Here is a 25,640-nt window from a genome sequence, read left to right as displayed (position 1 = left end):
AATCCGCTTCAATTAAATCCCTGTTTGGGGGGTTATGCTTTCACTTTGTGCTATTCATTCTGCTGAACTTTCATCGTGCCATAATGAGCCGCTGCTTGTTACTTTCTGCATAAATATAAGAGAGGATCATTATCCTCCCCCCCCCCCTTAAAAAAACATTCTGAAAATACATGGGAAATGAGAGTGTTTTGGGGCTTCCTGAGGGCGGCCACCTGTCAGTCAATGTGCCCGACGATGACGACTTCAGAATCCAAGGCTGCTAATAAGTTGTAATAATAAGTCAATGATTGCTGGGTCACCGATTCAAATGGAGCCAACGGAACTTGGTCTGTTTTTTTTTGTTTTTGCCAAATGAGACTGAAAAGGCTACGATCCAAAAAAGTCATTTTCATATTCCACGTTTCTTTCAACTCCCTTTTCTCCAATCCTCACTTCCCCCCCCCCCCCCCCCCCCCCCCCCCCGCAGAGCTCCTGTCAGCCTGCCACGAGCTGCGGTGCCGCTACGGCTGCGTCATGACGAGAAACGGCACCTTCTGTTTCTGCGCCGATGGCTTTGAGGTCGGCGAGGACGGCACCAGCTGCAGAGGTAGGATTCAGCTGCGCTGGTGGGGGCCTCTTTCCGGGGAGCCAGAGCCTTATTTCCCTTCCCTTTTTCTTTTTTTTTTTTCCTTCACACCAATCTCTCCTTTTGCCCCCGGCAAGACCCTCCCCCCCCCCCCAGATGAATAAGCAGGAGGTGCTTGGTATATGAGAACCATTCGTCTGCAGGCGCGGCCCCCTCCTCGTACGCTGCAACACACCCCAACACACGCGCATGCACACGCTGTATAAGGTGTATATACAGCGCACACTTTTCTTTGTGTCGCTAACCCCCCCCACGGGCCTGGTTTCAGACAGCCAGCCAGCGAGCCTCATACCGACCACATGGCTTTAACAACGTTGCATCGTTGCTCCTTGAACTCGGTCTTGTTCTGGGGGGGGAGACACGAGGAAGAGAGAAAGAGGGGTTTGTAGGGTACCGCAGCTCATCGGTTATGAAAGTAATTGTGCCTGAGGTGCCAGAGTGAGGCCACATTTAGTATACTTTATGTATTTAGGTCATGTTTGAGCACACCTAATTTGTTACAAATGACTCTCTTCCGTTTTCCTATAAGACCATGATGAATGCGCCATGTACGGCGCATGCAGCCAAACCTGCACCAACACCTACGGGTCATACGGATGCAGCTGCACAGAAGGATACATCCTGCAGCCCGACCGGAGATCCTGCAGAGCCAAACAAGGTGAGCGGCACACGCCTGCATCGTGGAACGGTGCGTTTCATCTCTAACAATAAGCGTGTCGGGTTGCTGGCTCGATCCTTCAGGAGCTTCTGTGGGGCTTTAGATGGATGCGGTTCACCGGTCACCACGTATATCACCCACATGAGAATGGGGAGACATGGTCAGTACCTGGATAATCATAAAATTAATGAGCATGTGATTTTAAGTGGGAGCAGTCTGGAGTAGACAATGAGCAGCGTCAGGCTGATTTATGGATGATGCCGGAAACAGATCCATCCTAACGAGTAAAACAGCCCAAAGAGCTTTCTGTGTTTTGGTGGTCCTTCGTCTTTGCGTGAACACGTTAATGTTGTGCTGGGTATTTTTGTGTTGCGCGTTGAACCTTGAAGTGAATGTGGATTTTTTTTTTTATAAGGGTGTTGTCACTATGTACGGGTTGAAAATAGCTGGAGGCCCAGCACACCTAGCTGGGGGAGAACACCACCGTTGCAGCTTTTAATCAATGTGACTTAAATCCTACCAGGAATAAAGTGAATATGATTACCCATAAACTTAACTGAACCCAATGCTCACATGCATTAATATTAATTCAGCAGAGAGCGATGGTGGTACAGGGATAACTACGGGGTTACCATTAGTTGTAACAGCTCATGAATATAAATGTCAGATAGAGCTCTCTGTGGCTGGAGGATGAGGAGTAGCAGGGAATGAAAAACATATCAATGTGATGAGTGTAAGATTGAGGTGGAAACTCAGCAGCACAGATGTTGTTTTTGAGGTCTTAATATTGAAGGGGTTCAGATTAAAGTTTAAAGATTTTGTATTTCGTTATGCTACTTGTATTCCTTGCAAATCCATCTCTAAAGCGTGCTGAGGATTTTAATGCTGGCTTAATAATGAACTTCACTATAATACAGCAGGTACTTGAGTCAGTGAAGTGTGGGTTTATTGCATGTTGCAAGAAATATCTGTATTGGTCCTGCACAATATTATGCGAGAAGCTTGTTCCAAAGAAGCAGAGCAATCGCTGCTAATTTTAATGATGCCCTTTATCTTTGCATTTAAGCTTTATTAAACCCTGTCGGGGAAACTTGTTCGGCACCAAAAACAGTTCATACACCCAGTAGACATGCTTCCCCCACTGCACAGCAGACTGGGAAAGCACATGTTGAAAGGAAGATCACAAGCTCTCTGTGATGATGTAGACCAACAATTCTGTTCCACACAAAGTCATTTCGTTTTTTTAAATCAGATTTGCATAAAGCAGTCACAAGGCTACTAACATCACTAGACAGCAAATTTTCACGGGACTGTTCTACTGAAGCTTCTTTTTACAATCATTAACTCCCAGGGACAGAATTTTTTTTTCGTCTTCTAAGGACTCCCCCTTAGAGTTAAGACGAGATGCTAGTTAGCATACAAGTAATTCACAAAGGATCCCAGCCCTTAAAAAAAGACCAGTTCGGATCACTCTCAAGAGGCTTGAGTTTCTCAAGCAGAGGCGAATAAAGACAGAGAGGTGGAGAGTTATTCTCCAAACACTGAACGAGTGAGATAATGGAACTCTAAGGGGTCGGGTGGTGCAGTGATAAGGCTTTTTGTCGGGATACTTAGAGATGTGCTCAGATCATTAGAAGTTATCACGACGCTATAGTACCTGGCACCTGGACAAATGCAACAGTGTTTAAAGGTTTATATATATTTTTTTTAAAAGACTAGCAATTCCTCCCATTTAAATCAAATAGAACAACAGATTAGCAGGTGAAAAGGCCACTACGTGACTAAGCCTGTGTGTAGGTCTACGGCCGAGAGCTTTTCTCTTTTGAACGCGCGATCCAAATAACGCGCCACACAAACGCCGCGGTCCGCTTTGCTTTTTTCTCGCCGACCACATCCCGGCGGTTCTCATGCTCGACAGGCGAGACAAAGGAGCCTGGTCGGGATCCCCGTCCGCCCACTGAGTGTGGGAGAAATACGTGTGGCTCCTAGGAGTTGATTCAGAGGGATGATGGGATGGACGCCGTTACGTGAGCGGGCGTGCTGATGTGGCGCCTGCATTAAGGAGGAGGCCGGCCCCCGACTTGAACTGCGCGTGGAAGGCTGGGATAAGTAAGGGCCCTTTTTTTAGCGGGTGAAACCGATAAAGCCGCTTATCGGGTTTTTTTGTCTTTCCCCGACTTGACTGTCTGTTCCTTGCGTATCTCGAGCAGCGCTCCTCTGATCACCTTGGTCGACGGTATTTTTTGGATTCCCATGGATGTTTTTTTTGTTGTTTCTTTAGGGATGTATGCAGCGAGCCGGCCGGTTTCAAGGCATCTTTTAGAACTCTTTGAATGAAATAAAGTGAAAGATATGAGCACAGTGGACCTACAATCCCCTGATGTCTGTTTAAGGGTGGGACATTCAAATGAAATGTATTTAATTGTATTTAATTGAGGTTTTGTTCAATCAAAACCTGTGATGCGGTGTCTTTTGTGGGTAAATGTTAAGAGGCAACTAATAAAGTTGCAAAGAGCAGTAAGAGGTATTTTGTGTGAAGCAGCAGCAGTTAAACTCTGACAAAGAGAAACTCTGTTTCATGACTTCTTGGTGTCTCATTTTCTTTGAGTAGTGAGAAATTGGTCTGCCACTCAGACCCTTTTCCTTTGTCCGTGGTCAACAAACACATTTTCCCTCTAGACCCCGGCGACAGCCGTCCGATGCTACTCATGGGTGGTTCCGAGCGCATTGTCATCACCCATCTCAACGGCACCGGCCTGCAGCCCCTCAGGTCTCTGAGTGCAAACGGGACGCTGGCGCTGGACTTCCGGCACGACCAGGAGAGCGTGTGCTGGGTTCTGTCCGACGGCGAGTCCTCGGGGCGCCTCCGCTGCGCCGAAACCAGGAACCTGCGCGGGTTCACGCGGGAACAAGAAATACCAACACAGCAGAGCTTGCAACGTACGTTTTCGGAGCCGCTTCATTAAGCCTCGACCTACACTCATGACCCCCCCCCCCCCCCCCCCCACACTCACAGCTGTCCTTCTAACCTGCAGGTTTCACAAAGTCAAGCCTTTTAAAAAGTGTTTTTTTTGTTGGTTAATTGCATCATGGGGGAATGTGTGGGACCGAATCCTTTAGTTTCTGAGATATTGATTCATCTCCCCTGGATTTCTTTCTTTGGTAGTCGTGCAGGTGAAATGCGTTTCACACCACATTTACCTACATCTAACCCAACGTGTCTATTGCAGATGTGGAGAACATGGCCATCGACTGGCTGACGGGCAACTTCTATTTTTTGGACGGCACCGCAGACAGGATATTTGTTTGTAACCACGGCGGGGACACGTGTGTTACTATCCTACAACTGGACCTGCTAAATCCTAAAGGAATAGCTCTGGATCCTCTAATGGGGTGAGTGCTCCGGAGCCCATAGGATGCGCCTTCTCTAAAAGTACGACGCGGCTCATTCATCATCGTGCATCTTGTGTTAAAAGATAAAACATTCACAGAAGAGAAGAGAAGGGAAAAAAAACCACCTCGCTGCATAGCAATTGAGTGGTTTGGATGAATGAGAGTGAGTTTCCATGAAGGGATTTAAATGATTCCCTGTCTTTCCTCCCTCTGAGCTGTGTAATTTGGTGGATAGCTGGTGATGCTTCAGACATCTTCTACTGTCGAGACATTAATTTGTATTCACTGATTTCACCCCACACCCGTCAGTAAAAAAAAGGCCCCTTCAGGACTTTCCATTACTTGATTTTTGCCTCCGTGGAGATCATAAAAAAAAAAAAGCTGAACAACTGCAGAGGGAAAAATATCCCCACACCTCTCACAGTGAAAACTGAAACATCTACAGCATGTGGTTGACAGGCACACGGAGCCTATTAAAGGGGTTCCATGTGTCATCATGCAGAAAAACAAAAGAAAACAAAAGCACAGAATTAAATAAATTGCGGCCGGCGGCTGCAGCAGAATCTGAACCACTTTCAGCAGCTCACAGCCTCTCCTGCCCTCTTCTTTCCAGGGAGCCAGACGGCGTTACGCTCATACGAGGCCTCGCAGGAGGCCGGGGGCGCATTTGAGCATCATTTTAGAAACCTCGATACACTAATTCTGGTGATGTGTCTTTTGAGTTGAATGAGCCTCAGAGGCTTTGTACCAATTCTATAAAGGGTCACTTGCAGCAGCCATAAGGCCGGGACAATCCACACATTGGATCTCAACACATCAGTGTGAAGCAGAACTACATTTCATTACCACTGCTCATTTGTGGAGGTCTACCTAAACTGCACTTCATGTAACAACTTGTTTTAGATGCGGTTTTCTTGATGACGAAGGCGGTTTATATTTAGTTGACATCACCTCCTCACTCTCATTAAATGCCGTGCATCATACAGCAGTGCACCCCCCTTACCTTAGAGTTTCATTTTAACCCAGTTGTGAGGCTTTTTTATTTTTATGTTTCATAATCACATGACTCAAACACATTGATGCGAGGGGCCCATTGCGTGATGTGGGCTGCTGGCCACTGGAGATTCACTGTGGAAGACACACAAGCTTGGCCAAGGCCTCCTTCTGTCTCTAATTGGTGAGAGATGTACGACGGAAGAAGCCTGTCTGAGAAAGGTCTGTCAGGCTGAAGCATTGGAGTGAAAACACAATAAGTCAGGGAGGTGTTCGCAAGCTGCTGCACGGTGTGAGAAACACTGCTTGTAGTTTGGCACTCCTCCATTTGATTGTCTCTTTGTCTCTTTGTCCTCATTTCGTTCATTTTTACTTTGCATTAGGAAAACCGTTTGATTGACATATTTTATTTTGCAACACAATATTGTCGTGCTAGAGTAAAACCAAAATAAATAGCTGAAAATAAAGCCTCTGTAAAAATAACAGTTATTAGTCTGAATTTTTACAGAATGGTACTTGAAAACACAAATATGAACATGAGAAAATGGTTTCATGTTCTTTGATACATTTTGCACTGATATTTTACAAGTGACCCTTATTTCGGTTAAAATGCAAATTGCATCTCAGATAAATTGCACAGCAGATACTTTTAGTTTTTCATGACTCTTACATTTCTGTCTGTTTGTTGGTATTTTAACGGTAGACTGAAAACTGCCAAAGACAGCAGCTGAAGGAAATGATGCACTTCATACAAGAGTATAAAAAGGATAGAAAGTAGACATTTGAAGAATCAATTATGATCATGCATCTCATGGTTGTCCATACGGTCTGCTGTTTAGCTGTAAGACCCATACTCATTTTTACATTACATTACATGTCATTTAGCTGACGCTTTTATCCAAAGCGACTTACAATAAGTGCATTTCCACACAGAGATACAAACTCAGAAGAACAAGTAACAAGAAAGTACAGTAAAGTTCAGTATTTTTACTGGTCCTATGCATCTTGTTATATCAGGGCTTCGCAATTCCAGAAATCAAACCCTGCAGAGTGCACAAATCCAGCATCAGCAGCATCTTAATCCCAGACACCAGACGCCATGCGTACGCCGCATGGCGGTGCACCTGTTGGTGGAGGTAGCTTCCTTTTGCCGACGGGTTCTGGGCCCGAGGTTCAAAGGCTCAACGCCTGCAGACCTGAGCAGGTCTTTTTTTTTTTTTTTTATACTCGGTGACGCTGCGTGAATTTTAGGACCAGATCCCTCCTTCAGAGTCTTTGAGGTACTAAATAGTTTCACTGGTCCGTGCGTCACACGTTGTCAGTCATTTCATGTCTACCTACACAGCCGGAGGTGCTCCACAGGCCTTCTGAGTGGCCTCAGAATTACCACAAAGGAAATGTAGAAACGCTGCTTTTACTGCGTTTGCCTGCAGGTTATTGAGCTTCTCTGCATCACAGGAAACCGCTCTGAATAGTTTTCAAAAGGCAGTTTGATACGTTCTGATGCAGCTGTTTTACCACTAAATCTTTCTTTTATCTAGCATTCATTTTACACTCCATTTATGTGTTGTTTTAATCTCTTTGCGTTTATTGTTATCACTTTGTTTAAAATGTTTGTAAGCCAACACATCACATGCTTTATCTTTTTAATAATTTAATATAATGGCAAAAGCAGGTGTTGCTATAAAACTCAATTTATGAATACTTTTGGGACTCCCTAATAAACGTTTATCATTGTGTTGGTCTGGTCTGTTCACAGCTATAGGAAATAAATAAAAAGCATATTCTATTTACTTCTACTTTGTTTGCGCCGACAGAAGTCACTTCTTCACTCTGTACTTGGCGGATTTAGTTTTAATGTTGTTCAATGTGAATAAATGTGACGTAGCACCGTAGCCTGGAGCTTATCTCTAAATGCACCGGGTGCTTCAGCGAAGCAGACCTTTCCCAAAAGTGCCCGTTAGAACCATAAATTGTCCCCGTTGAACAGAAACTGAGAATCACGACTGCCAGCCAAACATTGTCCGGTTGTCATTCGGTTTCATGAAAAAGCTGGAGGTAGAATCGAGCCAGACAAATATGACCCGTGAGGACAAAGCATCGGTGTCTTGACTCTCTGCTAAACATTCAAACGCTGCCCGCAGGATGCTCTTCTTCACTGACTACGGGGACGTTGCCAAGGTGGAGCGCTGCAACATGGACGGCACTAATCGCACCCGCCTGGTGGATCAGAACATCGAGCAGCCCACAGCCGTGGCGCTGGACGTGGTCAGGAAGCTGGTGTACTGGGCAGACGCCTACCTGGATTACATCGGCGTGGTGGATTACCACGGCAGGGACCGGCACACCGTGGTCCACGGGAGCCAAGTGAGTGTCGCCACTACACTTTTCCTCACAGCGACCCGTTGCGGAGCAGACGTCATGTGATTAGACCGCTGGCTTCTCTCGTCAGCACCGTCTTCTTCTTCTTCTGCATTAAGGAGACCGCAAATTGTTTCATGAGAGGGGCTTTGTAATTTTCTGATTTTTAGGGCACCGTGCATTGTGGTTGAAAGACAGGTGGTATATTCACGGCTTGTTGTTATAATTCCCTCCTCATTTTCATTAAAAAGGTCTTTTGAATAGGGATGGTTAGTGAAGAGAGGCCACATGTGGGGCTGTGTTCCAAATGAGCATATCAAGAGTCCCTTTTCCTGTAGTACACTCTGGAAGCCTTTCATCATAGATGATGACTATTCATTAAAAGGCCTTTTCAAGCAACTCTGTACTTAGGTGCTTTCCCTTTATGAGGAAGGAAAAATGTACATTTAAATACCAAATTTTTCACGCAGGTGTTATTTGCATAATGTGGCCTCCTTGCATGTGCATGACAAGTGCAACTCACTTCTTCATCTTTCCCATAGCTTGTGTATGTTTTTTCCTGCCGTAGCCTACGGTCTCATGTCATTTTCCAAACAATGTTCACTTCCAGAACATTCACGTACAAATTCACAAATAGACTGGATCATCGCTGCTGAGTTATGATTTTTAGCGTTATTAATTTGACCTTTTTTTGGGGGGGGGGGGGCATTCCATTATCATTCACGTGTCTTACATCATTGCCAGAGAGAAAAAGCAAAACAACAGCATGTTGCAGACCGCCCTTCATTGACGAGGTGACGCAGAGGAATAGTATTTGGAATTTATTATACTGTGATGGCACATGCGTATCATTTCACTGCTGCGACAAATGGGGCCAATTTTTCTGTCAAATTTCACCAGTTAAATATGTGCAAAGTGCATGAAGCTCGTGACTCGGGGTGGCATGCTTCTTTTTGTCTTATCTGTGCAAAAATTTCAAAATTGTTTTATGAATTTGCCACTGTTGGGTTTTTATTTGTTGTGTCCTTCACAACACGAATATATACCTCAAAATGACACCATTACGTCCAGGATAGCGACGTCACTTTTATTTGACCACACAGTGTTTAAAGTGTTTAAAGTAAAAACACCCTTTTAAGTAGTATGTGCCAGGGCTAAATGACTCTGATGCATGTTTGTCGCGGCCCTGGAGTGAGTTCAGGTCGACTTCCTGTGAACACAGCTCATCACATGGCCGTCATGGCCAGTGGTCTCACCGCTTTTCATGCGGGCTGCCAAATGTACAGACAGCCCTACCCCCCTCTCCCCCCTCTCCCCACCCCCATGCTTACTGCATGATAAAGTTAACAAAAGCTATTTTCAATGTGGTTTTCTCTTGTGATTTGACTTATTCTTGGCTTCGTGATGTTAAAAACACAAAACAAACACCGTGGGGGGGTGTTCGGGGTCTTCTTGTTTTGCAGGTAGCATACATTTATGCGTTAGCTGTGTTTGAGGACTACCTTTACGCCACTCAATCGGACCCCTCCAAAGGGAGTTACCCCGTGGAGCTTCTACGGATCCACAGGTTCAACATCACAGCGGAGAGCAGGACATTAGCGAGCCTGGGGAGTACCAGAGGACTCCGTGTTTACCACAAACTCACCCAGCCGAAAGGTAAAGGACACCAGCAAGTGCATGTCTTCTCAGGGGCTGGGGGGGGGGGGTCTGTATGAGTGCAGATAAAGGATGCTTCGTTGACTTGTAATGATTTATCTGTCCTTCATGATTATGTCCACAGTCAGGAGTCAAGCGTGCCAAATGGATTCATACGGAAAACCGGGCGGATGTTCTCATGTCTGCCTCCTGAGCGGCAGCTACAAGTCCAGAACCTGCCGCTGCCGCACCGGCTACAGCCTCGGCTCCGACGGGCGGTCCTGTAAAAGTACGTACATGTTTTACCACACGTCCCTCAGCCGCCGGTGTTTCCTGTTGTTGGTGAACAAGAATCTCGACTTTCGCCTGAAATGAAAACGTTTTTTGGGTTTTTTTCTCGGGCATTAGCGGCCTTTTTAACGCTGGCTGTGCCTGTAAAGGTCACGTGTCATATTATCGCCGGTGGGCATAGACCATTTCGAAAGTGACGTTCTGCTATCGACCTGTTGCGAGCCTGATTGATTATAATCATAATGAGGATTTAAGTTTTTTCTCTGTAGCTTTTTTGGCCGCTCTGATCAAAGGCCGGACATTGTGAACTTGACAATAGAAGCCGAGGATCAAATTGATGACACAATCTGAGGGCCCACAACTGTTCGATCGGGGTAACAAAGCGTTGGGGAGCTTGCCGTGACATGTTTGATTTATTCCCCCCACCCTCCCCCCCTCAAAGATGTTCTGATGACACCAGCTATCTTTCTCTTGGTGGCGCTTTCCGTCTCCCTAAGCATAATGAGATTCGGTGCTAAATGGTGGTGCTTCTTCATACAGCAGTCACTGTGGGCTTTGATATCTGGGTCTCTTGCAGCGATTTAATTGTTTTCCGGGTAGTTGGTCTCTCTCTCTGTCTCTCTCTCTGTCTCTCTCTCTCTCTCCCTCTCTCTCTCTCTCTCTCTCTCTCATGCGCAAAATGATAAATTGAAGTGAGGCATGTGTGGTCCTCACCCCCAGCATCCCAGTCTCTCGGGTAGGGGCTGAGAGCGAGGAGAGGTCCGCTTCCCCCGCTGGAAGCCCTCCTTCATTTCTACTCCTCCCGCCTCCTCGGCGGATCCCAAAGGGTTCCGAGAACACACAGCCCCCCCCCTTCCCCCCCTAACCCCCCCGAGCGGCTGTCGGGCCACAGAGGAGCCGCCTCGGCTTTCTGGGTCTCTCTGTTTGCCTTTCTTCCACACAGGCGCCGTGCTATTTTAGATGGGAAGTTAGAAGGTAAGTATTGCCATTGTCTGTCGTCTCGAGCGGTTTCTCGGTCCCACTGTCAAGCCCCGAGCTTTGCAGCCGGAGCGTGATTGAAGGGGGAGAGTAAAGTCATTGGCACAGATTACTGCCTCCATTAATGTGAATGGATGGCCCCGGCTGCAGCTCACATATAAGAACAATGTGGCCGGTAAGAGGGTTTAATGCCGAGATCAGCATTGAGGAATTAGGCCAATTAATTGACAATAACAGTAAAAATGGGTCCGTTTTTTTTTTTCTTGCTTTGCAGAGCCCAGAAACGATCTCTTCCTGTTCTACGGTAAGGGGCGTCCAGGGGTCATCCGAGGTCTGGATATGAATATAAAGTCAAGCGATGAGCACATCGTGCCCATCGAGGACCTGGTCAACCCTCGAGCAATCGACTACTACGCAGAAACAGGTCACATCTACTTTGCTGACACCACCAGTTTCCTGATCGGGCGACAGAAAATAGATGGAAGCAGCAGAGAGACTATACTCAAAGACGGTGGGTCCAAATGTATTTTTCATGCTTATTGCAGCATTTTTATAGAATGAATTAAACTGAAATTGTGCAATATTTTAAATGAATAATTCCTTGCAGGCATTGATGTAACGTTGGAGTCTTTTTACACGCTCTTACTAATCAAAACATAGCTGCTCAAAATGAGCTACAAAAGTAGTAAGTCAAAGTAACAGTACTGCATGAAGGTGATGTGCTGTGAAGCATATTGGTTGATTCTGTGGAATGATTGTCTGTTGTAGAACTTGACAATGTTGAAGGCATCTCAGTCGACTGGATTGGGAATAACTTGTATTGGACCAACGACGGCTACAGGAAGACTATCAGTGTCGCCAGACTGGAGAGAGCCTCCCAGACCAGGAAGACTCTACTGGAGGGGAATATGTCACATCCCCGGGCCATCGTGGTTGACCCTCTAAACAGGTCAGGAGAAAACAGAAATCACAGTGAATGGGTTTTCATCGAAGCGACACTCAAAGCATCCAATAGCCAGTGGCTGAGCTCGGGGTCCAGATCTGGGAGTTTGGGGGAGCGAGGCCCCCCCCCCCCCCCCCCCTCACCCCGTGGAGGCTCTGCATCGCTTACCCGGCAGCTTCCTGCCAAGGCCCGTCAGTCCAAAATCCGTCCTTTATATCACCTCAGGGCCGCTCCGAAAATACTGGCTAATGCTATCAGCTAGCTCACTGGATGACAATGGCTTTTATTGAATTGATAAGAAGGGCCGACATAAAGCGTCTTAGTTTCAAGCTTAGAGAGAGAACTGACCAGGTTGCATCGTTTGAAATACAAGCAAGCAGCTCTAAGGCGGTGTGTAGAAATGAATGAGTATTGATCCTGGATAACTAGCGTGTGTTTATGCGCTTTGCAAAAAAGGGAAATATAATTGACAACTGAAATCAAATATGAAGTGGCACTTTTCAAGGCTGTTTTTTTTGGGATCTGATTGGATTTTTGAAGATATAAATATCACTTTTCCTCAAATGTTAATCCTGGAGATCATCCGTTTTAGCAGACATCTGCTTGCTCTGATGATCTCATCATGTGTAAATGTAAACCAGCATGGTGAAAGTTAGACAACATCTGCTGTTCTAAAAATTAGTTTCCGCTAAACAAAGTAAGTGACAATTTATTTTGAAAAAACGGTCAGTAAGTTAAACGAAAGCTACGAGCTCGTTAACCAATTAACCATTTTCATGTCTGTTTCTCCTTCTTCTTCCTCGATCCTCTCCTTCCCGCTCCTGTGTGAATTTATGTATGTAGGACCTAACCAGCAGAGATGGTATTTAACATATTGAGGAGATGCTGCAAAGCTCAAATTCATTGAGCGTCTTAAGGATCTTGAGGATTAACACTCTAAGGCTTAAATCGTATTAACACAAACCAAATCCATAGCAGTCAGAGATTAGTTTTCAAGCCTCGAGAGGGTTGTTCCAAACATACACAGCTGGTCCCCTGCTGTAGGTAAATACACCAAACCTAAACCCAAAATCATTCATACTTGATGTGGATTTGCACACCTTCCTCTTTCCCCTGACGTCAACTATGCAAGTGCACAACAACTAACGCAAGTCCACTCTTTGTCTTTTTCTCCTCTAAAACCTCCAAATACAAGTCACAGTGTTGCAGACGGTACATTGAAGGAAATAAAAGACATTTTGAAACAGAAAATCTATACGGTAATCTTGTTTTAAGGAGGAATCCAATAGAAACAACTTTGAGGAGAACGCATCCATACACTTGCACTATAAACTGACACTAATGAGAAAATAACATGCTGGTCTGGTGTCAGAATTTCAGCCCTGAGAAGGGAGTGTTCGGAGGGTGGTGAATATTATGTCATTTTCCTTTTTTTATTTTCCGCGAAAGGATTAATAACATTTGCACCGACCCTCCCGCTGACAGCAAAACTGATTAGAAAAGCTAGTTTTGGGCCTCCGAGGGAGCGTTCAGCCTAAACCCGACAGGCCTTTGATCTCTATCTGCTCCGCTGAGAGAGTCTCTTCAGGTAAAATGGATGCACCTCTCCAACTGATTTCTCCACTGCGTCCTCGCCACCTTATTTTCTGCTCTGTTTGTCGCCTCTAGTCTGTGTTGACAAGATAAGGACTCCTGGTGTCAACTTAGCAGTGTCACGACTCTCTCTCTCTCTCTCTCTTTCACACGTTATGAATGTCATACATGTAAAGGACACGCGTGTTTCTTAGCAACTCTACACACACATCGACATTTGGACGAAGTCGTATTCATTGTGTTGTATTGAGAAGAACGGAAGACGTATCTGCTTCCTTCTTTTCATGACGATGAAAGAGCACGTTCATCAGTCCATCTCACGCGGTGTCAATACAGGTCTGCGTGTGCGTGTGTGTGTGTGTGTGTGTGTGTGTGTGTGTGTGTGTGTCTGCTGGGAAGTGAGCAGCATTACTTAATAATTCATGGGATCGTAAAGATGGCTTCAAGACAGACAGTCTTCATTTACCTCCATATCCCATTCTGCTTCATCTGCCCTTAGCCAGCCCTCCTTCACTGATGAGAAACAAAAGGGGGGGGGGGTTATAGTGGGGGGGTCACATGGCTCACTCAGCAACACTCAAACAGAGCACATCCCCTGGGCATGGTTACTACAGAACGGATCATGTCAAATCGTTGACCCAATCGCGTTTCAAATACCACCAGCCCCCACTGAGAGTTGCAGTCTCGGCGTACACAGGATACAATGAAGTGATCTTTTCCTCTTTTTTAGGTTGGGGGGGGGGGGGGTGTATGAGACTTCTGCCTGGATGTGCAGTCAAGCAGCACTTTAACTTGATAAGCCTGAATAACTTCTTAAGCTACGATGCACTCTAAATATCCGGGATGTTTGACTGTTGGGTTTTACACATGGGAAATCTGGATATCAGTTTTATTTCAGTTTCACTGGGAGTACTCATGGTATTAGTTTTCTAAACGAACGGTTATTCAGTAGTTCTTGGAAGTACCGGCTGTGTTCCCTAAGATTCACCGGGGAGCGCAGTCACAGTCACCTTCCCATGGGTCCGTGGGTGTACAGAACCGAACCCAACGCACCACTTGTGTGCATGCTGATTGATAACGAGGCAGTAGATGAGGCCCCGAACGCTAGCAATGCCTTATCTCATGAGATTAATTGTGCACTGTGTGTGTCTGTGTGTGTGTGTGTGTACGATAGCTGGATGTACTGGACGGACTGGGAGGAGGACGAGGTCAACGACAGCATCGGGCGGATAGAGAAAGCCTGGATGGACGGATCCAACCGCCGCATTTTTGTCACCTCCAACATGCTGTGGCCTAACGGTCTGACGCTGGACCACAGCACTGGGACCATGTACTGGTGCGACGCCTACTATGACCACATCGAGAAGATTCAACTCAACGGGACCGGGCGAACGGTGAGTGTCGTTATGTCGAGAGTGGTTCAATGGGAAGCCCTGCACGGCGTACTTCAGTTATTAGCAAAACGCTTTTTAATCAATGCCAAATGTCTAGCAAGCATCACGCAAAGCACAACGCGGCGTGTCGATGCATTTGTGCTGAGAAATGAAGTCGCATCCACCCAATGCCGCGATCGCCATGCGTGTTGCAGGTGGTGTACAACGGAAAAGAGCTGAACCACCCCTTCGGAATCTCCCATTATCGCAACTTCATCTTCTGGACGGAGTACATGAACGCCTCGGTCTTCCAGCTGGACCTGACCACAGGCGACGTCACCCTGCTGCGGAGCGAGAGGCCCCCGCTGTTCGGCCTGCGTGTCTATGACGCGCCGAGTCAGCAAGGTACGGCCCGGCCTTTTTTCCCTCCGCCCGCCCGGACCCACCCACAGGGGGGGGGGGGGGGGAGTTCGGTCGCTCTGCACAGCTTCGTGCCGCATGCGCTTGGGTGAAATACACTTTGCGGGTGTGTCTGCTGTCAAGCAATGGTCACCGTGACAACGGCTGCTTTTATCACTTAAAATCACTGGGGGCTCTTCTCTACGGCCTGAAGGGCCTCTGCTCAATTCTGCAAAAAAACCTTGATGGATTCATGCCGTTAGAAAGCTGAAAGAAAGTCGTACAGAGAGGATGTAGAATCAGTTCCCAGGCATCCATAATCAGGGAGGGGGTTGATGCTCTAAACATAGAAAATACATGTGCAATTTTAGTGGTTTAAACCTCATGGCATGAGTTAAGTTTTATAGACAGTCATTTTCATTCAAAAGCTGTAAAGCAATGGAAGAGGGAAAGTGTGATATCAAGGATATGATGAGCATGAGCGGTCGGCTCGTCATGCAGAGCCCGGCTCACGTCATACAGACACGTCTCCATTGTTCCTGTCACTGAACAGATAATTAGCTGTCCAGTCTTCTAACTACTAGTTATTGGCTCTCATGAAACCAAAAGCTTAATCTCATTGGCTCAGGCGCTGCCACCGGCTGCGTGTTAAACGAAAGTGACCAAGGTGTCTTACGACTTAACTTTATATGTGACAGCACCCCCCCCCCCCCCCCCACCCCCCAGAAAGATGAATTATTCCTCTGACAAAGATAAAAATGTCAATTGTCCCTCACCTCTAGTGCCAGTATTTCAAAAGGCAACACGTGGAAAACACCTCAAAGACAAGACATTCGTTTTATCAATGAGATTTGTTTATTTTTGCCACATTTAAAGTGACCCCTGACCCCTCCGCTGTTGACGAAACAGCAGCAGAAATATTCCCCTGAGAAAACGGAGCTTTAAACGAGAAGGACACCTTATTTGCAATCTATTTCTCCAGGTGACAACGCCTGCAATGTGAATTATGGGGGCTGCGGTACCCTCTGCCTCGCCATCCCGGGGGGCAGAGTGTGCGCCTGCGCTGACAACCAGCTTCTGGAGAAGAACAATGTCACCTGTGCAGGTAATGAATCAGGCCTGGGATCAGCCTGTATCAGTTTACTGTAATCCTGGCCGTGGGACAAATATCCAATAATTACCTTTTCTTTGTAAAAGGAAAAATCGCTTAATAAAGGAATTTTCTTTTTTTAAAAGGATGGAAAAGTACCCCAGTGGGTTTCTGTAAATGTAAGCCAACTCCCAGTTGGTAGGCGTGGGGTCACGACACAATATTAACACGTTTTATGTGCGATTAAGGCGATGCCAGCGATTACCCCTGAGCACATACTTCACAGGACGTCTGTGGTTGAGGGTCAGGGTTGATTTATTCTATTTTTTTATTTTTTGTTGCCTCCCCAATGTTCCTCCCAGAAGCCTCCAGCGGCGGCTCGGAGACGCAGCGGTGCAAAAGCGACGAGTTCCTGTGCCACAATCAACGCTGCGTACGGGCCGCGTGGAAGTGTGACGGAGACGACGACTGTCTGGATGGAAGCGACGAGGAGAGCCACAGCTGCTGTGAGGAATTTGGGTTTTGGGGGGGGGGGGTTGTGCTCAAATGCAAATCACGCAATCAAATAGTATGTGAAGATACTGCTGATACATCAAGAGGGGGCACAGGGTTGATTCCCAGTCAACTTCGGTGTTCTTAAATGTCACGGAAGTAAAGGCCGACAGGTGTTACTTCCCCACACGGCCGTCTCCTCCTTTGCTCTTTGACAAAATCCGTGGGATAAACACCGTGCTAGAAGCTTCCGGGAAAATGGGACAATTTGTTCTGGAGGCAAATCACCATTGGCCAATCTTCCACCGGAACTATTCAAATCAATTATCTTCCTGGGATATGTGGTACTGGCTTGGTTGGTTTTTTCCTGGGATTAGAGGATCCCTTACAAAGCATCCAAATATGTGCTAGAAGGATGCTGCATGTAGATGTCCGATAACTGTTGTGAAGCTTCTCATTTAATACTCGGACGTGATTGAAATTGAATTCAGATGGTGGAGGTTTTACTTGTGAGTCACAAGATGATTACTAACAAATATCTGGCCTTTCCAAAGACCGCGTGGCGTCAAAATCAATAGTAATTTATCATTCACACACAATAGTGTTGCAATATGTATTCAAAAAGAATTGTTCACATTTCATTTGTTTAATCGATAAATTAATTTTGAATGCTCAGATGTGTAATTAAAGCTAAGTGGCATGATTGAAAATAAAAAACAAGGCTTGTTTGGTAGCTCCAGTGAAATGATTATGTGACAGTCGCTTTAAATTCAACTTCAAAGCAGCATAACAAACCACTGGAAAAATGTCAATGCTCTGAATTAACGGACAAACCTCCGAGGAGGAACATGAATGAGATTCTCCTCTTCCACATCTTTCCCTCAATGAAATCCCACCAAGAAGCTGAGGATACGATTCATATGAACCTGCAAGTGTTGGCCCCCTTTAAGAGGGATCAGGGCTGCGAATGAAACGGGTCAAACCTTAAAATGTAAAATGTATTTGGTCATATTGAGCGTGTGCTGCACAGTGACTGATGCTTTGTGGGGACTCTTTGCAGACAACCACACCTGTCCCGCTGATCAGTTTAAATGCAGCAACAATCGCTGCATTCCCAAGCGGTGGCTCTGCGATGGAACAAACGACTGCGGAAACAACGAGGATGAGGCCAACGCGACGTGCTCAGGTGTGCATCGTGCCCCGTTGGTCTTAGTGTCAGGTTATTGTTGTTGGTTTTTTTTTTCTCATAAAAACGCTGAAATGTGATATTTTTCCCGAAACGGTGATAGCAGAACAGCACATTATAACTAGCTCAGTAATAGATTTGTACGGAGCTCGTCTGAACGCATCGAGCACCAGAGAGTTGCTCGGAGAGGCCACCGGACCACTCACACTACATCACACCCTCCCACGTCCTCAGCAGTGCGCTTCGCCCTCAGAGGTACAATCTGGGAACATTAGCCCGAGGCCTCGTTGTGGGATGGACTCATGCCACACAGCAGTAAGACGTCGCTGCAGCATGTGTCTGACAGCCTGTCGAGCAGCGGCGCACCCCCCCCCCCCCCCCCCCCAGGCTCTCAGACACCCCCCCCCACTGCTCCGCTGTGTGACTGAGTGTTACACTGAAAACGTTTTTTCACTGGGCGGACATTGACGTCCTGGTGATGTAGCGATCATTATGGGTTGTTGTGCACATCCTGCATTGACTTCTGCACTTGTGATTGAATTACGTGGCCTCTTTCTTCTCTCTCTCTCTCAGCCCGGCCCTGTCAGGCCGACCAGTTCTCGTGCCAGAACGGACGATGTATACCTCGAGCCTGGAGCTGTGACCGGGAGGAGGACTGCGGGGACGCGTCCGATGAAATATCATGCAGTGAGTCTGTTTACCACGTGTCATTCAATTTTCCCTCCTTGTGGATTTGAACACTTGTGCTATTTGTGTTGCTCGCCAGGCCCTGCGAGTGAGTCCAATAGCAATGAGGCCGTTTAGGGCACAATGGGGGGATATTTAAAGCTTCAACGAGTCTCATGCTGTCTCCTGTCTCATATGATATATCTAAGGGGGGGATAGGGTTGTCGATGCACATTAGTGACTCAATGATTACATCACCAGGCAGTGAAATTGCCGAATTCCCTTTTCCATTCTACACTTGGAACTCTTAAAATGTGACTATATGATTTATGTCGTCGACTCTGCCAGAAACTTGTCAACATTTAGTGTTTCGCCTCTAATGGACTACGGAACATATGTGCTGAGCTGCACTGATTTGATGTAATTTGTGCATTATGCTAAAATATTGTGTGTGTGTGGGGGGGTTTTCACATGATGTCCTTAAAAGCACAGCAACAAAACAAAAAGGTTTCAGTCTGATGGAATGAATTGGAACACCTTACTATTTCCTTCAAATCAAATTTTGCAACCACAGTGCGCTGGTTTCTGTGTCTTCAGTCCGTCCATCGCTTCCACACCAAGTGTCTCAACTGCTTTTGGGTGGGATTGCGATGGAGTTGGTGCAGATGTCGATGGTTCCAAACATTGAATGCTTCTCCCAGCTGCTCATTATTATTATTTTTTAAATTTTTTAATCCTTGAATATTTGGTAGTCTCTCGCATGCATTACTTCATCAAGTTGAGCCAGTTTTGGGTTTTCAATTATTGATGCTCTGTTCTCTGAACCAACAATCGCTGAAATGATTTATGATAATAATGAATAAATAATTAAATAAAGAAAACAGTAGACTATTTTCAGCTTAAACATTTATTTTTGTAACTTAAATAATATTTTATTTAATTAATTAATTAATATGTAAACAGACAAAACAAGGCCATATTGTATAACCAAATAATACGTTAAGTAATCAAAAACTATTCTTAAATGAATTGAATAATTTGAAGGAGCTTCACAGGAGCATCCTCCTTGGAAGATGTTTACGGTTTTCGTTTCCAGTTGAAGCATAAGCAGCACTGATCATACGCCACAATGAACAATGAACCTCACAATGAACCTCAGCAGACTCATGGAGCTCAACTTAAGACCTCCCTTCCATTTCAATAAATTATATATATATATTAAACAAAACTAGTGAACACGTCGAATTTGTAGAACAGTAAAACTGTCTTTAAATTCTCTGTCTGTCTGTCTGTCTCCATCTGTTTTCTCATCCTGGGCAAAAGGGCAGGTTCTGGTGCTGGTTCTAAGTAACTGCAAACTGTTGTGCGGAACCAAAATGTCAGCTTCAGTTTGTAAAAGTGTCAGTCTGTGTTCTGAATTAATGTTGCCAAACAGAACTGAGAATAAAATACATGGCAGACCACGGTGGTCAGAGCTTAAATCCAAGCTTTCCCTTTGTGAGAGACGCGCTTCAGGCTGCGCGATGTGTTTAAAGCCGTGGAGTTGAACTGGATAAACCAGCGCCACACATTAAAAGCTTTCAAGACACCACCCGTTAATCACTTTGCATTAAAACTGGCTTTCACAGTGATACACGTATGGCTCTGTGATGTATGGCCCCAGCCTCCCTTTTGAGTGTTTTGAGCTGACTCAATACGCAGTCACAAACAGCCAGGGTGTAAGCAGTAATTAAAGTTCATGCTTGGCTTCGTTCAATCACAATCAAGCCGTGCAGAAAGAAGAAAAGGCTCTCTCTCCCTGTCTCTCCCTGTCTCTCTCCCTGTCTCTCTCTCCCTCTCTCTCTCTCTCCCTCTCTCTCCCTGTCTCTCCCTGTCTCTCCCTGTCTCTCTCCCTGTCTCTCTCTCCCTCTCTCTCTCTCTCCCTCTCTCTCCCTCTCTCTCCCTGTCTCTCCCTGTCTCTCCATGTCTCTCTCTCTCTCTCTCTCTCCCTCTCTCTCTCTCTCTGTAGGCGCTCCACTGTGCAGCTCTGGCAGCTCACTTAGCTCCAGTGGAACCACTGTTTGGTTTTGGACACACCTGAAACCCAGTGGTGGTCCTGCGTTAGAGATTGATGCTAATTTGGATTTTGTTTGTCAGTAGTTTAGTAGTTGTCACACAGTGTCTCATATTGCGCTCTCTGTTCACTTGAAGCCGTCATTATTTATGGATGCCGGTGTTCAATTTTTTTTTCTTCTTTCTTTTCGCCGGGCTCTGTGTTTACTTGGAACCTTCATTATTCATGGAGGGTTTCGTGCTTCATTTTTAATGAACGTTAAATTCCAACCAGTCATGCGCTGTCAGTGAGACCTAACACATTTGTGGGAAACATAGCAGACACTTGTCTGGAGATGATGCAGGGTTTCTTCTCGACAGCGCCTCAGGTGTCCCAGGCAGCGGAAGCCCAATGCCGTCAAATCAATTTAAATGTAGACCTGCGTTTTGTGTTGAAGTCAATCAAGTTTTTCGTGCAATGACACGTGAAATATGCTGCGTATGTGAGTTACACTATGATGGGAATACAGTCCTGGCAATGTCGCAGGTCCACAAAATGCTATGATGTAAAATACTATGAGTGCGGCCCGCCACTGTTGGATCAGCTGACTGCAGAATTGGTGGCCTGCTGGCGTTTTTATACGTGCACCATTTAAATTGTAAGCGACCCAACGCAGTGAGATGATTCCTGCCTTCATTTTGTGGGCGCGGGGCGTGTAACACAAAGCTTCGTGTTTGGAAGCACTGATCAAGAGAGCGAAAACAAACGGGTTGTAAATAAAAGATGGCGGCGCGAGGCTCCCCTTAGCAAAATGCATTAATCAAAAGAGGAATTTCCGATTATTCTCGACTTGAATTTCCTCTTCCACCCAGGGCCACCGATAACTCGCACTCTGAAAAGTATTTCCTGAGGATTTAGCACAAGGGCTACGAGCGGGTCACAGTCGTATTCTGTGAAATAGCTCAACAACTACTTGGCACATTGTTTGCTACAGGCCTTCATGGTTCCCCGCTGATTCATTTTTCCCTCAGCGGAATGTAGTCTTTAGTTTTTAAGTGAAATGTCTCAATAAGGACGGACGTGGAGTCCACATCTTATTTTATTCGTATTCCCCCCAAAGACCATATTCATCCAGAACAATCTATAGTCTTGTAGTGAGAGAACAAGCGGAATTCAAAAGGTGTTTTTAACCGGAAATGAGTGCATTGGTTTCTGGCTACAAGAGCATTTGCATCTGTTCTCATCTCCAATCAAAAGGCTCACAAATCCACTGTCCATATTAATTCATTTTATAAACATTAAATAATGTAGAGGCATTTCTAAATGGTATACCCATTGCTCACATGGTGAATAAATGCTCACATGGTCATTGTTGTAGGACACAGATTTGTGACCCAAACAAAGAAAAGTGGATCTTGAAGTGCACGCACTGGTTCATGTTGGGTGTACTGAATGTGAACCTGTACTGAAAACCCTTCCAGCCTTCCCCACCTGTGAGCCCCTCGTCCAGTTCAGCTGTTCCAACGGCCGATGCATCAGTGCGATGTGGCGCTGCGATTCGGGTGAGGGAGAAACATTTTTTTTAAAAAGAGGCCTTTTTGAAGACGCTCCGTCTCCGAACGCCGGGCTCGCTCATAACCCGACGTGTCTGTTCACGTGTTTAGACGACGACTGCGGCGACGGCAGCGACGAGGTGGGCTGCGTCCGGTCCTGCGCCAACGGCCAGTTCCAGTGCAGCAGCGGGCGCTGCATCCCGGACCACTGGGCCTGTGACGGGGACAACGACTGCGGCGACTTCAGTGACGAGAACGCCACCTGCAGAGGCGGATCCGCACGTAAGGCGCCCTGCGAGTCCTTGCTAGGTCACGTCGTGCATCAAAGTATCTTGGCGAGGAATCCAACATGCATTCAGCCGTAACTGGGATTGGGGACGAAGATCAGCCTCTTAGTCTCGTAGCTGTCTATATTTTAGTGTTTTATTTATAGCATTTACAATTCAAATCATGTTTTAATTTAGATTGTTGTTATTACAAGTTTAGTAGTTAATCAGCATGTCCAATAACTCACGTGTGTCTAATCTCATCCGGACTCCGTTCTGGGGAATCTTTCCATCAGGGCTTGAATCATTTAATATAATTACCACGGAAAACTCCTGCAAGCTCCTAGAAACTCGCAGCTCACTTGCCTGTCACTGGGATGTGTGGACTATTCATCAAACTGTTTCCTGATGGGAACTGCCAGCTTCTCCCCTCCCGCCTGTCTGCTTCTGCCTTTGCCCCAAGGGATTGAATCCGTTTTTTTTGCTTTGACTCAGATGTTGAGGGAATGTTGTTCTCGGGTTTGACTTTTAAGTGTCAGCCAAATGATCTACTCTCAGTGTACACTGCACCATTTAAACGAGTGCATATTGCTGGTAATGAACAGCTAAAAAAATGTTCATCACAAAACTGATTTGGCGTTGTACTGTACTTCAGTCTTTTTTAGTATAAAACCTCTTCGTGTGATTTAAATAAACATTTGTGTTGTATTGGCCGACATTGTTCTGATGAATGAGCTCTCATCAGATATGTCCAGTCACTCCAATACCTGCAAGACCACACTGTTGAGCCAAATTCACTTTTAACCAAATATCAGCTATTTCCAGCTCCTCCCAATCCAAATAATTATGTTGAAGGTTGAAAGCGAAATGACCTGCTAATGCTGCCAAGCACTTTGCTTACAACAATAAGTACTTTAAAAAGGCAAAAGCTGTCTTGTGAGATGAGGGGGTCAACGTGCAGTAACTGTTTGTGCTTTTCAGTGCTGCCGTCCGTCATCGAGTGCAGCGCGGAGGAATTCCACTGCGTCACAGACGGAACCTGCATCCCGGAGCGCTGGAGGTGCGACGGAGACAAGGACTGCGAGGACGGCAGCGACGAGAAAGGCTGCGAGGGCACCAAACGGATGTGCGACCCCAAGGCCAAGTTCACCTGCAAGGATACAGGTAAAAAAAAAGAAGTTTTAAACAAAGTCAGAGACAGGTTGGTTGACGTAAAAAACGGATCGCGAGGCGCGACATCTAAATTCGTCTTGCACTCGAGGTCGGTGGGTACATTTCGCATCATTCGCCTGGCGACAGATGTGCAGGTTAAAGCGCCGCATGGCAGCCTGCTTTTACTTACTCAGCTAACAGCAAAAGGGAGGAAGACAAAATCAGCTGAATCGATTGTTCGCCAAGTAGTATTGCGGTACGGAAAATATATGAAGCCAAGTGGATTAAACGGTCTTATTTTCAGCATTTTGTTACTGAAAATCGTCAAAAACAATGTGATTTTGAATCCTAAATGAAGCACGATGTTCTGGAGTTTGAACACGCCCCAAACTGTAATGAACAATATCCCATCAACAATTTCACGCCAGTCTTTTGTTTGGGTCTTAAAAGAGGAAGAAAATATCTCAGCCTGTTCATAAACTTCTTTTTTTTTTGCACTTATCAGTTATAAACTAAGCTGCCAAAAAAGGCTTCACCCTCTGACGAGCTCGACGGGCTTAAACATTCTCCTCATTGGAGCTGTGAAGTTTGGATGGAATTGTTTAACCAATTAGGACGGACCATTTAAATGGCCTTTATCAACCCTGCATGTACCCTAAAACCCAGCATCCACCTTCTTTTCCACAGCTGAAAGGAGAAGGTCAAAAATAAAAAGAAGAAAAAAAAAAAGAATTATTCCGATGCTCTCTACCTTTTAGCTCCGCTGCTTTCCGCTCATCCCTTGACAGTATTATCAAGAACGGAGGCACTGCTGCGTGGTGAAAGGTTGGTTAGACCACACAATTATTATTCGCTGTGATTCTGCAGTGTCACACCCCGGTGCACTGGTACAGTTCATTCTGTCCTCCTTTGAGGAACAGAGAGCCCTCTCCAGTATTATTCAAACGGGTTCCTGGAAGGGGCCAAGAGTTCTGATGGATTAAGGGAAGGATGGGTTGTATTTCTTTCTGTATTTTCTTTTTTCTCTCTCAGATAAAACCAAGATGTGAGACTCATTCTAGACCTATGCCCAGTGGTCAATGCACAATACGATTGAATAAACTTGGGTTAGCCCAAAAATGTGTTATATATATATATATATAGTTGCCAAGACTATCCAATCTCTCCTTTTATATGAATTTGGAATTGAGGATGCGCCTTTAGTAAAAAGATTTAGAGAAGTTGCATCTGTAAATATAGTTAATTACATTTTAAAATTGGGGGCCCAAGGGCCAAATGAGGAATTGAGGGCAATTTTGGTAGTTCAGAGGTGTACAAAATGGGTTGTTAAAGAAGGGATGTGTGAATGTCAAGTGTCAATTGAGGTGATAATTAGTTTGAGTCATTCACAAGCGTGAGAATATTTTTGTCCTTGCTCATGAACAAATGAGGTGAACGGATATGAAAAGCACAACATGTTATTAATAATATTGGATTTGGCCTGTTTTTGCAATGGGTCCAGAGATATTGTTGTATGTAAAAAGGGAAATTGTGGCTGTATTTTTTATTTTTATTGGATAATTTACTAGTGGCACCACATTTTTTAGGCCTCCAGTCCGTGTGCAACCCGTCTCGAGCAAACAGAACTGTAGGCAAGATGTGGGAACTCAAATAGTGGGTTTTTCCGGCCCATTTGGTTTATTTACCAATGGGTTTTTTATACTTAACATAAACATTAATCTGAAATGTGGCAAACTGATCCACCACGGCGTGCTCTGTAGTACCAAATCTTCTGAATCACAAAACAAAAACATTCAGAATATTCCAAAATATGAATATTTATATCAGTATAAATCAGAAACCTTAATGACGGGCAAAGTAGAGGAGGGACCAAGATAAATAGGTATGTTGCATCTCTATTACATTTGAGACACTCGATATTCAAAGAACGAGATATTACTTCGCCCCCCTTTCATCAGCCA

The 25,640-nt window shown here is 45.5% G+C and overlaps 1 protein-coding gene across 3 annotated transcripts in view; it reads left to right on the top strand.

The window, feature by feature from the left end:
• Positions 1-25,640, top strand: part of lrp1bb (low density lipoprotein receptor-related protein 1Bb) — a 209,423-nt gene that overhangs the window by 76,385 nt on the left and 107,398 nt on the right. For 2 of the 3 annotated variants that reach the window (XM_062565194.1, XM_037487848.2), the window contains exons 3-20: positions 467-586; positions 1,155-1,283; positions 3,963-4,223; positions 4,514-4,676; positions 7,814-8,036; positions 9,494-9,686; positions 9,811-9,954; positions 11,209-11,445; positions 11,703-11,883; positions 14,645-14,864; positions 15,059-15,248; positions 16,225-16,347; positions 16,695-16,838; positions 17,885-18,010; positions 18,584-18,697; positions 22,190-22,270; positions 22,373-22,543; positions 23,509-23,691. In XM_062565194.1, coding sequence (XP_062421178.1) covers positions 467-586; positions 1,155-1,283; positions 3,963-4,223; positions 4,514-4,676; positions 7,814-8,036; positions 9,494-9,686; positions 9,811-9,954; positions 11,209-11,445; positions 11,703-11,883; positions 14,645-14,864; positions 15,059-15,248; positions 16,225-16,347; positions 16,695-16,838; positions 17,885-18,010; positions 18,584-18,697; positions 22,190-22,270; positions 22,373-22,543; positions 23,509-23,691 — 3,003 coding nt within the window. The remainder of the gene's footprint in view (positions 1-466; positions 587-1,154; positions 1,284-3,962; positions 4,224-4,513; positions 4,677-7,813; positions 8,037-9,493; positions 9,687-9,810; positions 9,955-11,208; positions 11,446-11,702; positions 11,884-14,644; positions 14,865-15,058; positions 15,249-16,224; positions 16,348-16,694; positions 16,839-17,884; positions 18,011-18,583; positions 18,698-22,189; positions 22,271-22,372; positions 22,544-23,508; positions 23,692-25,640) is intronic. The other variant, XM_062565193.1, reaches the window with a different exon arrangement.

The sequence above is a fragment of the Pungitius pungitius genome, chromosome 10 (assembly GCF_949316345.1).
Source record: "Pungitius pungitius chromosome 10, fPunPun2.1, whole genome shotgun sequence".
In the NCBI taxonomy this organism is placed as follows: domain Eukaryota; kingdom Metazoa; phylum Chordata; class Actinopteri; order Perciformes; family Gasterosteidae; genus Pungitius; species Pungitius pungitius.
This window is presented reverse-complemented; position numbering and strand designations above follow the sequence as displayed.